General features: G+C 35.3%; 1 protein-coding gene across 5 annotated transcripts in view; it reads right to left on the reverse strand.

The window, feature by feature from the left end:
• Positions 1 to 677: 677 nt before the first annotated feature.
• Positions 678 to 12,223, reverse strand: part of PEX2 (peroxisomal biogenesis factor 2) — an 18,693-nt gene continuing 7,147 nt past the window's right edge. For 3 of the 5 annotated variants that reach the window (XM_085314313.1, XM_085314311.1, XM_085314312.1), the window contains exon 2: positions 678 to 1,747. In XM_085314313.1, the coding sequence (XP_085170439.1) occupies positions 815 to 1,729 (915 nt within the window). In that variant the 5' untranslated portion in view covers positions 1,730 to 1,747 and the 3' untranslated portion in view covers positions 678 to 814. Of the gene's footprint in view, positions 1,748 to 10,045; positions 10,391 to 12,223 lie in introns of all 5 variants that reach the window. The other 2 variants (XM_085314309.1, XM_085314310.1) reach the window with 1 other exon arrangement.

Genomic DNA, 12,223 nt, shown 5'->3' on the forward strand with positions numbered 1-12,223 from the left:
CCCCTCACGGTCAGGCAGAACTTCCTGTGCTTCAATTTCTGCCCATGGCCTCTTGTCCTGTCACATGGGACAACTGAAAAGAGTTTGTCCCCGTCCCCCTGACACCCTCCCTTCAGGTACTTATACACATTGATAAGATCTCCCCTCAGTCTTCTCTTCCCCAGGCTGAAGAGGTCCAGCTCTTGCAGCCGTTCCTCATAGGGCAGGTGCTCCAGCCCTCTGATCATCCTCAAGAAATATTATTAATCTCCTGTGATACTTCATTTGCACTTTTCCTAYTTTTCTAGTGGAACATCACATTTGCAAAAGTATTCAAATATATTTTATTTTTATTTATTTTTTTAAGCCATGCCTAAAGAAAGTGTTCCAGTGTTCCCTAAGCATGGGCACCCTCCCCACTAAATCTACCTACTAACTTATTTGGTACTGTTTTTATACAATAAGCTTGAGAAAAATCACAAAATGGGTMAAGGTTCCTCAGGCACCTTCTCTTCTAACCTTGAGGGAAGTACATTGCATGCAGCCAGGAAGTGGTAGGCCACCAGGACCTGGATATTAGGAAGAAAGGCTCAACAACATAGGGCTAACCAAACAGTGATAAAGTAGTCTGAGAGAATAGCAGACCTAGTGACCTTTCTTTTCCTTCCTTCAGAGAGGCAAGCTGACACAGTTACTTCATAAAAAGACATGATATGTTACAACAAATCACAGAATTTCCCAAACCCCTTTTCAAGCTGTTTACAGTAATTTCTGATTTTTTCCTGTCATCTCTATARTATTTCATGTACAGTATAAAAGTGAAACAAGTCCTCTATCAGGTATGCAATTCTGTCATTTCTATTTTATATTTCAGTGGCTGAACACTGTTTACCTCTGAGCYACACTTGGGACAAGTAAAATACATGTCAAACAAATAGTTGCTTTTAATACAATAGTAACAAAAAACATGTGAGCAGCCTATGGTATGCGGCATGGTAGGCCACTCCCCACATAGTGAACACTCCTTGCAGTGAGCTGCTAATGTGTTTTCACTATTGGAAAGACCTGCAATAGGCAAAGACCAAGAAGAAATTTTGAGTTTCAGTTTTTGTAAATTAATAAGTGGTAGTAGATAGATCAGAAACTCAGCAAATCCATGCCACAAGAGCTCCCTGTTCACGTATTCAAATCCTATCTGACGCGCACTTTGAGGCTTGCAAAAAACTGATCTAATTCCTAGAATACGCTCTGTAAGGGTTGCAAATGTTCCTTTCTGAAGAAAAATCAGAAAATTTAGTAGTCCACAGAGTTTAAGTAGTCCAGCTCCAAAGTTAATACAATGTTTAATTCTGCAGAAAGATTCCRGCTGACGATTGCTAAATAAATCATAACATCTTTCTTCCAACCATCGTCCACCAACAGTTAAAATAAGATACCATAACTTCTGGTGTTTACTCAGGGGTTGGTATTTCTCTGTCTGAGATAAGTTATTCTTGTACTGAATATTCAGAATAGCCTGTCCAACAGTTGCATTCTTGGAATAGATAGTGAATCTCCACAATAAAARCCATAAAAATGCTTTTACTTCTGGTTCAAAATGAGCCAACATCCCTGGTTTAAATCCATGGAAACAGCTGGTAAATTGGGACCATACTAGTTGCTCCAGGGCTTTGTTTAGTTCCAGCGCATCAAGCTGACTTATTCTGAGCACAGGATTCACACTCTTTTCATTCGCAATGTTGGAGGCCATGTCTTCACAAAAAGCTTTCTAGGAATAAATAAAAAAAGACTATAGTTTAATGAGGTATTTATTATTTTTATTCTTATTAAAAAATAGAAAGCTGTGATATACCAAAACTAAACAAAAAAACAACAAAAATTAATTTGCTATCAGGATCTACAAGTCTCTTTCAGTAATTTTCATATTACTAATATAACATTTCATCCTAAAAGGACTTACATTAGATTATTTCTCCAGAACAGTAACATATTCTTTTGGTTATAGGCAAGTCTATATCCTCTTCCAGACATTCACAAAACTTCACAGATTTAACATTTCACTATGAAAAGTAATACATTCCTGGGCATAACTGTAATATTCAATCACATCTTAAAAAGAAAGACCAGAGCAAGGTTTGCAAAGCTGTATGTTTTACGAGGAAATAAAAAAAAATGAGCACATCAACTAAAATCTAGGAGAGATCTGGAAAAATCTGGATAAAAATGAAAAAAGAAAAAGTTAAAATATGATAAATAAAGGCAATAATTTCTTGAATTTATAGAAGAATTCTTCTGTTAAAGAAATATTCAGCATTTACACATATTATCATAGAGTACATCACTTAAGCCTGCATGTATTTTCTGGTATTCTGTCAAAAGTTGCAGGCTTGTGCTACTTTCTGTATAAGCAATTTCCTGGTAAGATGATTAATGTGTATTAGAAACTTTGATAAATGGGTACTCTTCTTCTTCAAGGACTACAGAGTGAACCAAAATTATTTTAAAAAAATGTTTGATTTAAATGTCATTACATCTGAAATTCTGTGAATAAGAAAATAAATACAATAAATTGCAAGAGCAAAATAAGGGTAACTCAGTGATGCATGACAGTGGGACAACTGATTTTTGTTCTTTTTGTCCACATTGAAGAAGAAAAAAAAAAAAAAAAAGGATTTCTAGGAGAACAAGTGATTACAGAAGAAAATGCAACAGGTAATAGCTCCTGAATCAGATTCTTTGCATAGCAGACAAGCAAGAGTCAACAGCATTCTGGAAAAAGTACAGAAGAAGGTACTTCAGATTGTTATTTATAAGAGGAAACGCTGTTGTAACACAAGATTGCTTCAAAGAAAAGATGCTGTATAGGATCCAGTATAGGAATGGCTACTAATGATATGAAGAGTACTAAAAATCTTCTCCAAACCCATAACCTGTTGTTGAAACTGTGTGCGCTAAAAGTTTATAAAACATTTGCARTATTCCTTCTGTTTTCTATATCTAGACCAATCTAATTGGTCATGCCAGTAAGGAAAATATTGTGCAAACAAAGCTCAGGAAATACGACTTTGTTCTTTATGCATGCTGCAGAATAGTTTCCARTTAAGACTGGCCAGTCAGGTAGGATATGGGACAGTGCCACTTGGTTGCCATCAACTCCTCTTCCTCACTAGCAAAGAAAAATATAACTGAAGGCAATAGAAGGAGGCACTCTGTCCCTTCATCCAGGTCACCGACGAGTAGGTGGAACAATACCAGAGCCAGTATTGAGCCCCGGGGACTCYGCTAGCTACAGGCCTCCAACTAGACTTTGTGCCACTGATCRTGACCCTTTCAGCTCTGCCATTCAGCCAGTTCTCAATCCACCTCACTGTCCACTCATCCAGTTGGCACTTCCTGAGCTCACCTAGGAGGATGTTATGGGARACAGTGTCAAAAGCCTTGCTGAAATCGAGGTAGACAATATCCACTGCTCTCCCCTCATCTACCCAGAYGGTCATCCCATCACAGAAGGCTGTCAGGTGGTTAAGCAGGATTTCCYCTTTGTGAAGCCATGCTGACTGTCCCTGATCACCTTCTTGTCCTTCATATACTTAGCGATGGCATCCAGSATGAGCTGCTCCATCACTTTTCCAGGGATTGGCGTGAGGCTGACTGGCCTGTTGTTCCCTGGCTCCTCCTTCTTGCCCTTTTTGAAGGCAGGAGTGACATTTGCTTTCTTCCAGCACTCAGGCCCTTCTCCTGATTGCCATGACCTTTCAAAGATGATGGAGAGTGGCCTAGCAATGATGTCTGCCAGCTCCCTCAGCACTCGTGGGTACATCCCATCAAGGCCTATGGACTTGTGGATGTCAAGTTTGGTTAAGTACTTATGTAATGTAATTGATTTGCTGACTTTCTTTCTCTCTCTCTGTATGTGTGTGTGCGTATATATAATTATATAATTTTCTTCATGTCCACAGAACTTCATTTTAAGGAAAGAGCTTTAATGAGTCTACCAGTGTGGGACAGAACTTGACTACAAAAAAAATAGAATCCACTTTTGAACCAAGAACTCCAAACATCCCAGAAAAGGGAAGGCTATTGCACAACAATGTAAAAATCTTAATAAAGACTCTGTTAACATCCTTTAAGTTGTGCTTATGATATTCCTATGCAAGAAGRGCTAATTTTTTTTGAACAACAATAAAGTAAGAATATTCTCAATTTAAGTAATATAACTTGACAYTATTTTGTTACTAGGTGTACCGAAAAGTTTGCTATGGGTCATGGCTTTTAATTGGACCCTGCCAGCTATCTAAACCTTAYGTCCATGTAATTTTCATTTTAATGRGACTGTGTGGGACTGCTTACTCTTATACACATCTTGAAGTGCTCTGTTACACACTATACTTGCTTCAGAACATATAGGCTAGATGCTCCACCTGGCACACATTTCCTACTTATTTTCCATAGATAAGCACTGACATGGAAAATCTGAGATGAATACTCTCCCATGAAAAATATTTGCAGAAGTCATAATGAATAACGGTGACTACTTCTGAGAGAGGAAGCCTAAATTCTAATCTTTCTCCATTTTCCTATAGTAAGTAATTCTCATTTTATTCCTTAYTTATTATATCCATTGTTTAAATTCATAATAATTATGGGTTTCCCTTTTTATATTGCTTCCTCACAGAATCCTATCAGTGCGTTTTTAATTTTTTTCAGGTTTACTGTTTTCATAAATAGTGGTCCTACAATAGAAATAAGTAAGAAATCTGCTCTTTGTTCCAAAACTAAGTAATAAAAACAAAGCCTATGAATGTCARTATCTTTTATTCATACTTTTAAAACTTAGTTTTACAGTCCACATTCTGCTCTGCTACACAAATCTTAAACAGAATATTGTTGTTCTCCACTGYTCTGCATTAAGTTCTGTTTTGTCAAGTCCTTAACGGTTTTATTCTTTTATTTCATCTATTTAAAATTATTTAAAACTCAAGAATTTAGAACTGTAGACCCAATAATGAAAAAGATAAACATTAATATTCAGTTAAGATTGCCATCACACTGAGCTTGTAAGATCAGAATTYAGTAGTCAGAAAACAGGTGAAGATAAACAACAAACTACACACACGATTAACTTGTCACAYAAATACATTTTAAGACAAAACACTGAAGAATACTCCTTAGAAGCTTTCCTGATGATTTTGTACCACCATAGATATTGCATAGAAAAGAAGAGTAAGAACTTAATTCTCAGGAAAAAAAAATAGACCTTTTCTCTCTAAAGTAACCTGAATTTTGTCTGTTTTTTTTTTTTTAACTAAACAAATCAACAGTCCCACTTGTATAGTACACTGTGCAACAAAACAAATTATTGTGTATCACCAGGGAAATAGAAATTTCTCATGGTATATTAGTGCTGTTATCGAGCATTGTACAAATTATGAATGAATATATTTTATTTGGAAACATGTTATTGACAGAAATCTATCAATAGTAATGTAAGTATTGTCAACAGTCTGTCAATATTAATGTAATTATGATCTAAGAGGATAACATGGATTTTAGCTATAACACCAAGTAACATCTCCTGCATTGCTGCTATCAATATAAGCACTATTATTGAACTGTTCTGAAACTATCAGTATGAGATGTATTACCATCAGGCATATTTGTCAATGCATTCTGCCTACAAAAATTCTACATTTAAATTTACAAGTTTGTAAACTTTGCCTGTAGGAATGCACAAATGCAAGTAATCTCTAGGGTACCRTTTCTCCTCAGGGCTATTCCACTGTGGATCAGTAATCAAAGAGTTTCTGCTGTAACAGTGCTAGTGCAATCTTACTCCCTGCTTTTCTAGTGTAATTATTAAAGACAAATATATTTATATGCAGAATCTTCAAGATATTTAAGTATGATTCGTTAAAACACTTTTTTAGAAGCCAAATAAAAATACATTTAAGTTAGAAATCAATTCTATTCCTTACTCTCCTAACTTAAAATTGCACTTAAATGCAAGAAATAGCACCCTACTCACTTTAAGGAGTAAATGATTTAACTATTTTAGATAATCTCTTCTATGCAGCCAAAACATCCTGAGCTAGAATGGATCACAAGAGACCATCTAATCCTACTTCAGCTTAAAGGCAGGCTCAGGAATATCTGGACAAATGTTTAACTACCAAAGCAGCAGATTCCATAGTTTCTCTAGATAGTTGATTCCAGTATTTTATCATCCCAGTAATTAAATAATAAAAAAAATCTAATATTCAATCTAAATCATCTTTAGAAAGAAAGATGGTTTTCACTCCACGGGAAAAAAKAATAATAAAAATGGAGCAGAATTTCCTCTTTTGCTTTTTACACTTCAAAGGATACAGACATGAGGAGTGTGAGGGCATTAGACCTTACATAGAAGACTTGCCAAACTACAGACTCTATTTCCTCAATAGGCCTGGTATTATACTCCAGAATCAAACTGTCACTATTTAACTTGAAACCTTCTATATCTTCATATCTTTTTCTGTCACTTTACTGTCTGAATATTTATTTCCTATTTTCTATTCATATATTTGATTTGTTTTCCTCTTAAATACTGTGCTTCATGCTTGCCTGTACTGAATTTCATCTTGCTGATTTCAGAGATTCCCTCTAATTTGTCAAGATTATTTTGGATTCAGATCTTATGTTCAAAMAACAAACAAACAAAAAAAAAAACCTTTCAACTCCTCTTCAGCTTAGTGTCACCAATAACTTCTGTAAGTGTGTGTTCTCCTCAATCTTGCAACTCATTAATGCCTTTTCATCTTGACAGGATTCTATAGATAATTAAAGGCAATTTTTCAACTAGATGCTGTTAACACCACCATCTAATAGAGATAGTATTGATATATTATGCTTTCCTAGTTTGTTTATGAAGGGAAAAATATCTTTCTTAAAAATCAAGCTATAGCCTACATAAAGTTTTTCCCATATTTAYTAAGCTTGTCACCCTTTCCAGGAGGACAAACAGAATAAGGTTTTTTTATGAGTAGATTATGTCAAACCATATTGGYCATTTTACAGTCTCTCCTCCAGGTATTTTTAGACACTAATTAATAGCTAAACTATTTCTTACTAAATCTTTCTTTGGAGCTGAAACTGATATTTTTAAAGGAGACACTTTGCTGACTATTTTCATCCTCTGGGACATTAAATAAGTAAATATATAAATAATATCACTGATGCCTAATTCCACAATCATTCTAGGATGAATTTTGTTAGGATTTGTCAGTTGAGCACATCTATATCAAGACTCCTCAGGCTATTCTTTCTGTGCTTTAGTTCCACTCTTATTCCTATCTAAAATTRATTTTATAAAGCAGCAGGTCACAATTTACCTCTTTTTATAAAAAGTATGAAATAAAGATTTCATTCTTTGAAAATCTCTTAGTTTTTCTCCTTTCTTGTTTAATAACAGGCAAAGGTAACRGACCTATCCCTTTCTGCCTCCTCTTGCTTAGGATTTTACATCCTTCCATTGATTTTTTTTGTGCTTTGTTAATTGAAACTTATTTTATTCTTCAAAGTTACTGATTTTATCCTCAAATTTTTATACTATTCCTTTACATTCATCCTTAATCATGTTGCGTTCTTTTTACTTGTAAAATTCCTTTTTATTTATGCTGAAGAACTCCTGATAAAGTCTTTTACATTTATTATTTTAGTTTATTAACTATCCCAATGAAAAGAAAGTCATACTATAACAAACAACAGATCTTTTGGCCCTGATGATCTTTTTCTGAAGTCCAAAGACTCTGCCTACTACAACCTTGCAACTGTTGAAGATTATTTTTCTAATGCCTACTATCTTTATCTGTTCTCTCTGTCCTACTTCCCTGAGTGAATCTAACATTTCATAGTCACTTCCAACCAAAATTCCCTTCCACCTTTAGATTCTTAAGTCTTCTCTTTAAGTTATAGCAGAAGCTAAAACAGCTGTTGCCTTACTAGTTTCTTTGACCTTCTGAAAGAAGTTTTGTCTTTACTTCATTCCAAGAATGGAATATTTCAGTCATCCTTTCCTGATTAGGCAGTGTATTGCAGATTACACCATAGTCTTGCTCTTTCTCATACTTCCCTCTACCTAAAAAGATTTAACATCATATCATCATAATTTGACAGGACGTACATATAATTTTGACATAAAACAACACAGACTTCATTTTCCCTGCCTGCTCTTTTTAAATGTTTCATYACACAAACCAACTGCACTGCAGCAGACATTGAGAATACCTGTTTCAGAAGAACCACAGGAAAAAACAAATGTATAAAACTTTCTGTACTTTAGATGTATTAATATATCATTATAAATGATAGAGAAGAAATACAATCTAGAGAAAAATGGAAACAAAAGCTTTTACATACTGAAAAGTTGGAATTGTGACGACTATCAGCCTATCACTAAGGAACATTATTACATACAAACAAAAAAATATGTAGGGCTACAGAGTACTACCTAAAACAAGGAACAGAAGATTAGAGCACCACTTCAATAGACTAGATTCTGCAAAATCCTAACATTCAGGTCTATGGCACAGGTAGTAATATGTTGTGGGCATGCTAAGAATTACAGCCCCTCTAAATAAAACATTAACTTAAGAGTTCCTCTCTTCTGCAGGAATTACAAGGTATTACCCTATTGCTGTGGACCATGTTGCCATACTGTGTGTTTGCCAGAGAGAGAACAAGCCAGTAAAGAGGCAATAAGATGAAGACCAGAATTACGGTGAAGACACTGGGCTTTTGTGTTGACACCCTTGGTCTCTTATCCCTCTCCTKTTACGTTTACAAGGTTAGTGAACTGACAGAGAGCAATGAACATGATTTTTCACCCAGTGCATGAATGCTGAGATTTTTTTTAAGGGAATTTTTTGAGGGGGAAATTCGCTCCATTTAACTTTTGTCTTCAGATATTCTCAATGCTAGAGGATGTTCTGATGACATTCTGAAATCACTGAACTTTGAAGACTGGAAATCAAACCATAGGTATTCAGTTGGCTATAAAATCTCCCCTTGTAAAGCACAAAACCAAGACCCTAASAAGTGAAAACCTCCTCATGTCTTGCTATTAATTATTGTCTCTTTTTYTGCTTATCAAGTGTAGAGAGAAATACCCTCAGATCAAAGTCTAATTGGGAGCCCCAACTGTGTTCTCTTAATCACTGTAAAATTAACTTATCACKAGATCATTACCTCAAATAACCTTACGAAAGATTGATTTTATGTTCCTGTCTGGGTTTCTACACACTTGAGTTAAATACCTATCATTTTCTAAAGAACACAGAGAAGATTCTCTAATCATTTTGAATAACTACTAATATTAATTGAAATACTAGTAATACACTGCAATCACTGAAAATATTATTTATTTCTCAACGTACTCCTGAGAAGCAGGACAGAGAAAGTAAAGGAAAACACTGAAAGACTGAATAACAAGTCAATTCCATAGACAAAATTATTTACTTTGGAGGCTGAATGAACAACTAGCAACAAAACCTGTAATCTTGACTGCTACAGTTACATTTAATGTCAGAACATATAGAAGACAAATTCAAATCACAAACTGCTTTTCAAAATTAACTCAGTAATCTTAGATTTCGTAAAACGGAATACAACAGATTAGCCTCTGCTGAATACATGGAGACAACAAGAAAACATAAGGGTAGCTCATTGATTTATATTCCATACCCAAGAGAGGCAAAAATATTAGGGCTTCAAGGGACATAACCACCATAAGCTCAGAAGGACCAGAACTGATAAAACAGCAGTGAAGAGCAGTAGAAAAGCAGTGCCCTATTAGAAACTGTGCAACACTTCTGTCAGTATTTGATGGAAACTGAAAATCCTGCATAATACATTCTCTTGAATGCTTGCAAAGAYGACCACTATCAGCCAGAATTAAAAATATTCTGAATACTAAGAGCTTTCCTTGACTTCAGAGAAATCTGTGATCAGTCAGTACTTTTTAAAGACAGACTATTTGAAACAAACAGATTTGACTGCCTAATTGCTGCATAACCAATATTTAACACATTACCTCATCAAGTTTAAGCTTTTGTCGCTGTAAATTTAACATCACAAAAGTGAATGTTGTATTTCCTGCRGTATAACATGAACAGATAACATCATCCTACTAAATTTTTGGACATGGACCTAATTTTAAATTATTAAAATAATTAGAAAGAGAAGTAGGCAGTGAAGTCTTATGTTCAATCACTCTTCCTTTCTCTCATACTCCATTTCCTTTTCTTACTGTATCTTCCTTTTTTCTTCAAATCATCCTTTAGCATATCAAAGTCAAATTGTAAACTCCTCTGTAATGGAACTTATTACTTGCAAATTCTCATTCCCAACTGTACGAAACCGAAGCAAGCTGCTGTTCCTTTAAATAGCTCCAGAAGGAAAAAAAAAAAAGGGAAAATAAATAAGAAAAAATGACAATCTGCATGGTAACTTCAGGCTTTTCAAAATATGTGGTTCAGAAAACTCTCCAACACCAAGATGAAGAGCCAAATATAAACCCACACAATCTTAACTCTCTCTGAAACTAGCAGTATCTCAYGGGAATTATCTGGAGACATGCCTTACATTCACTGTTGCTTAACTTAAGTGATGGAGGGGTCAGTTGGAGCAGTTTGGCAGAGCTGTTACTGTGAGGGTTAACTACGAAGGACCAGCCCCGTGTGCGGAACATCTCTTGATTAAACCAGTATCAATATGTATAAGCAGCACATCTCTTGATTAAACCAGTATCAATATGTATAAGCAGCACACAAAAAAAGATACAAGACCCCTTGTGCTACAAATGTAGGTCTCAGGGAACTGAACTGTTGAAGATCCCATTGGTAGATAACAAGGAGATCCTTGTACTTGAAGGGATTCTGGTCACGATGAGGATGTGAGTTATCTAGATATAATAATGGATAACTAAAACTATATACTGCATTGCATCTGTAAAAAGTGAAAAGGATGTAAAGCTTCGTAGATATGCCATCSTTTGTGTTAAGTAGGTGAAACGTCACACTGTGGCAGAGGTACGCAGCTCCTTTTCAAATGGTTCAAAGACAGCATGAAAGCAAGGTTGTTCGAACGCAGTAGGCAGCTATAGCCATAACTCTTCACTTTCTGGTTACTGYTACTTACCTGAAAATTTGGCCTTACACTTAGCAACATATGTTAATATTTGGGTTTACTGTCATAAGGGCACCGTTCCTGACATAACATTATTTGTTAAACATGGTCAAATTTATGTTTTTTTCTATGCCATCCCTTACCTTTCTTTAACTTGATACTAACTCAAAAAAAGTTAGGTGACTCAGTTAAATTCCCATTTCACAGCTCTGTTGTCCTGCCTGTGTTTGTCTGATCCATATGAATGGATCACATAATAGCTATGGAGGTATTAGGATGAAGACTGAGAAGATATGCAGAAGGGATTCAGAAGCAATGCCTTTTCTACATACTCAGATGCAATTTACCACAGATGACAGAACTCCTCATTTGTAAAACACACAGTCACTGCCCAGACTTTATTCTATCTTTCCTCCTTTTTACAGATATACATATAGTCATGTATTCAGCCATATAACAGCGTAACAGTGCTAATCCATGTACTGCATTGTAGGAACATAATTATTTAAAGTATCTATTAGATGAGAAAGACAAAATCTGTCCTAAATGCACCATTAACTCGTAATTAACTTCTGTCCACATTAGTACAAAAAAGGACTGGTTTGCAAAAYCAATGCTGCAATAGACAGTATATATTTATGGTTTGTTAAAATCAAGAAGGCCTGGCATCAGGAAAAAGGTGAGCCTGTTTACCATTACTTTTAAGTTTTGGCCTTATAATATATGATATAACTTATGAATGATTAGATCTAATTATAATTAAGAATTCTCACCTGCTGGAAAGAAAGAACAGCGTACTTGACCTATGTGTCTCATTTTTAGGCTCCAGTAAGCTGACACAGTTTCCAGCATCTATAGTCRCTCCCTCCTCTCCCCTCAATTGTGCATTCCCATCCTTTCTCAACTGGTTCCAATGCTCATTTGATCCTCCACTGAACTGTTTTAAAACTACTTTACTATGTTATACTGGCAGAAAGCAAATCTTTTAAAAATTATTTGTTTTTCCTGGAACTCTACTACACTGAAACAGGTCAGACTAGCATCAGGTAAGGCCTATGCAGAATTAGTTCAAAAAACAAACAAA

This window comes from Rhea americana, unplaced genomic scaffold (genome assembly GCF_003343005.1).
Source record: "Rhea americana isolate MKP2758 unplaced genomic scaffold, rheAme1 scaffold_40, whole genome shotgun sequence".
In the NCBI taxonomy this organism is placed as follows: Eukaryota; Metazoa; Chordata; class Aves; order Rheiformes; family Rheidae; genus Rhea; species Rhea americana.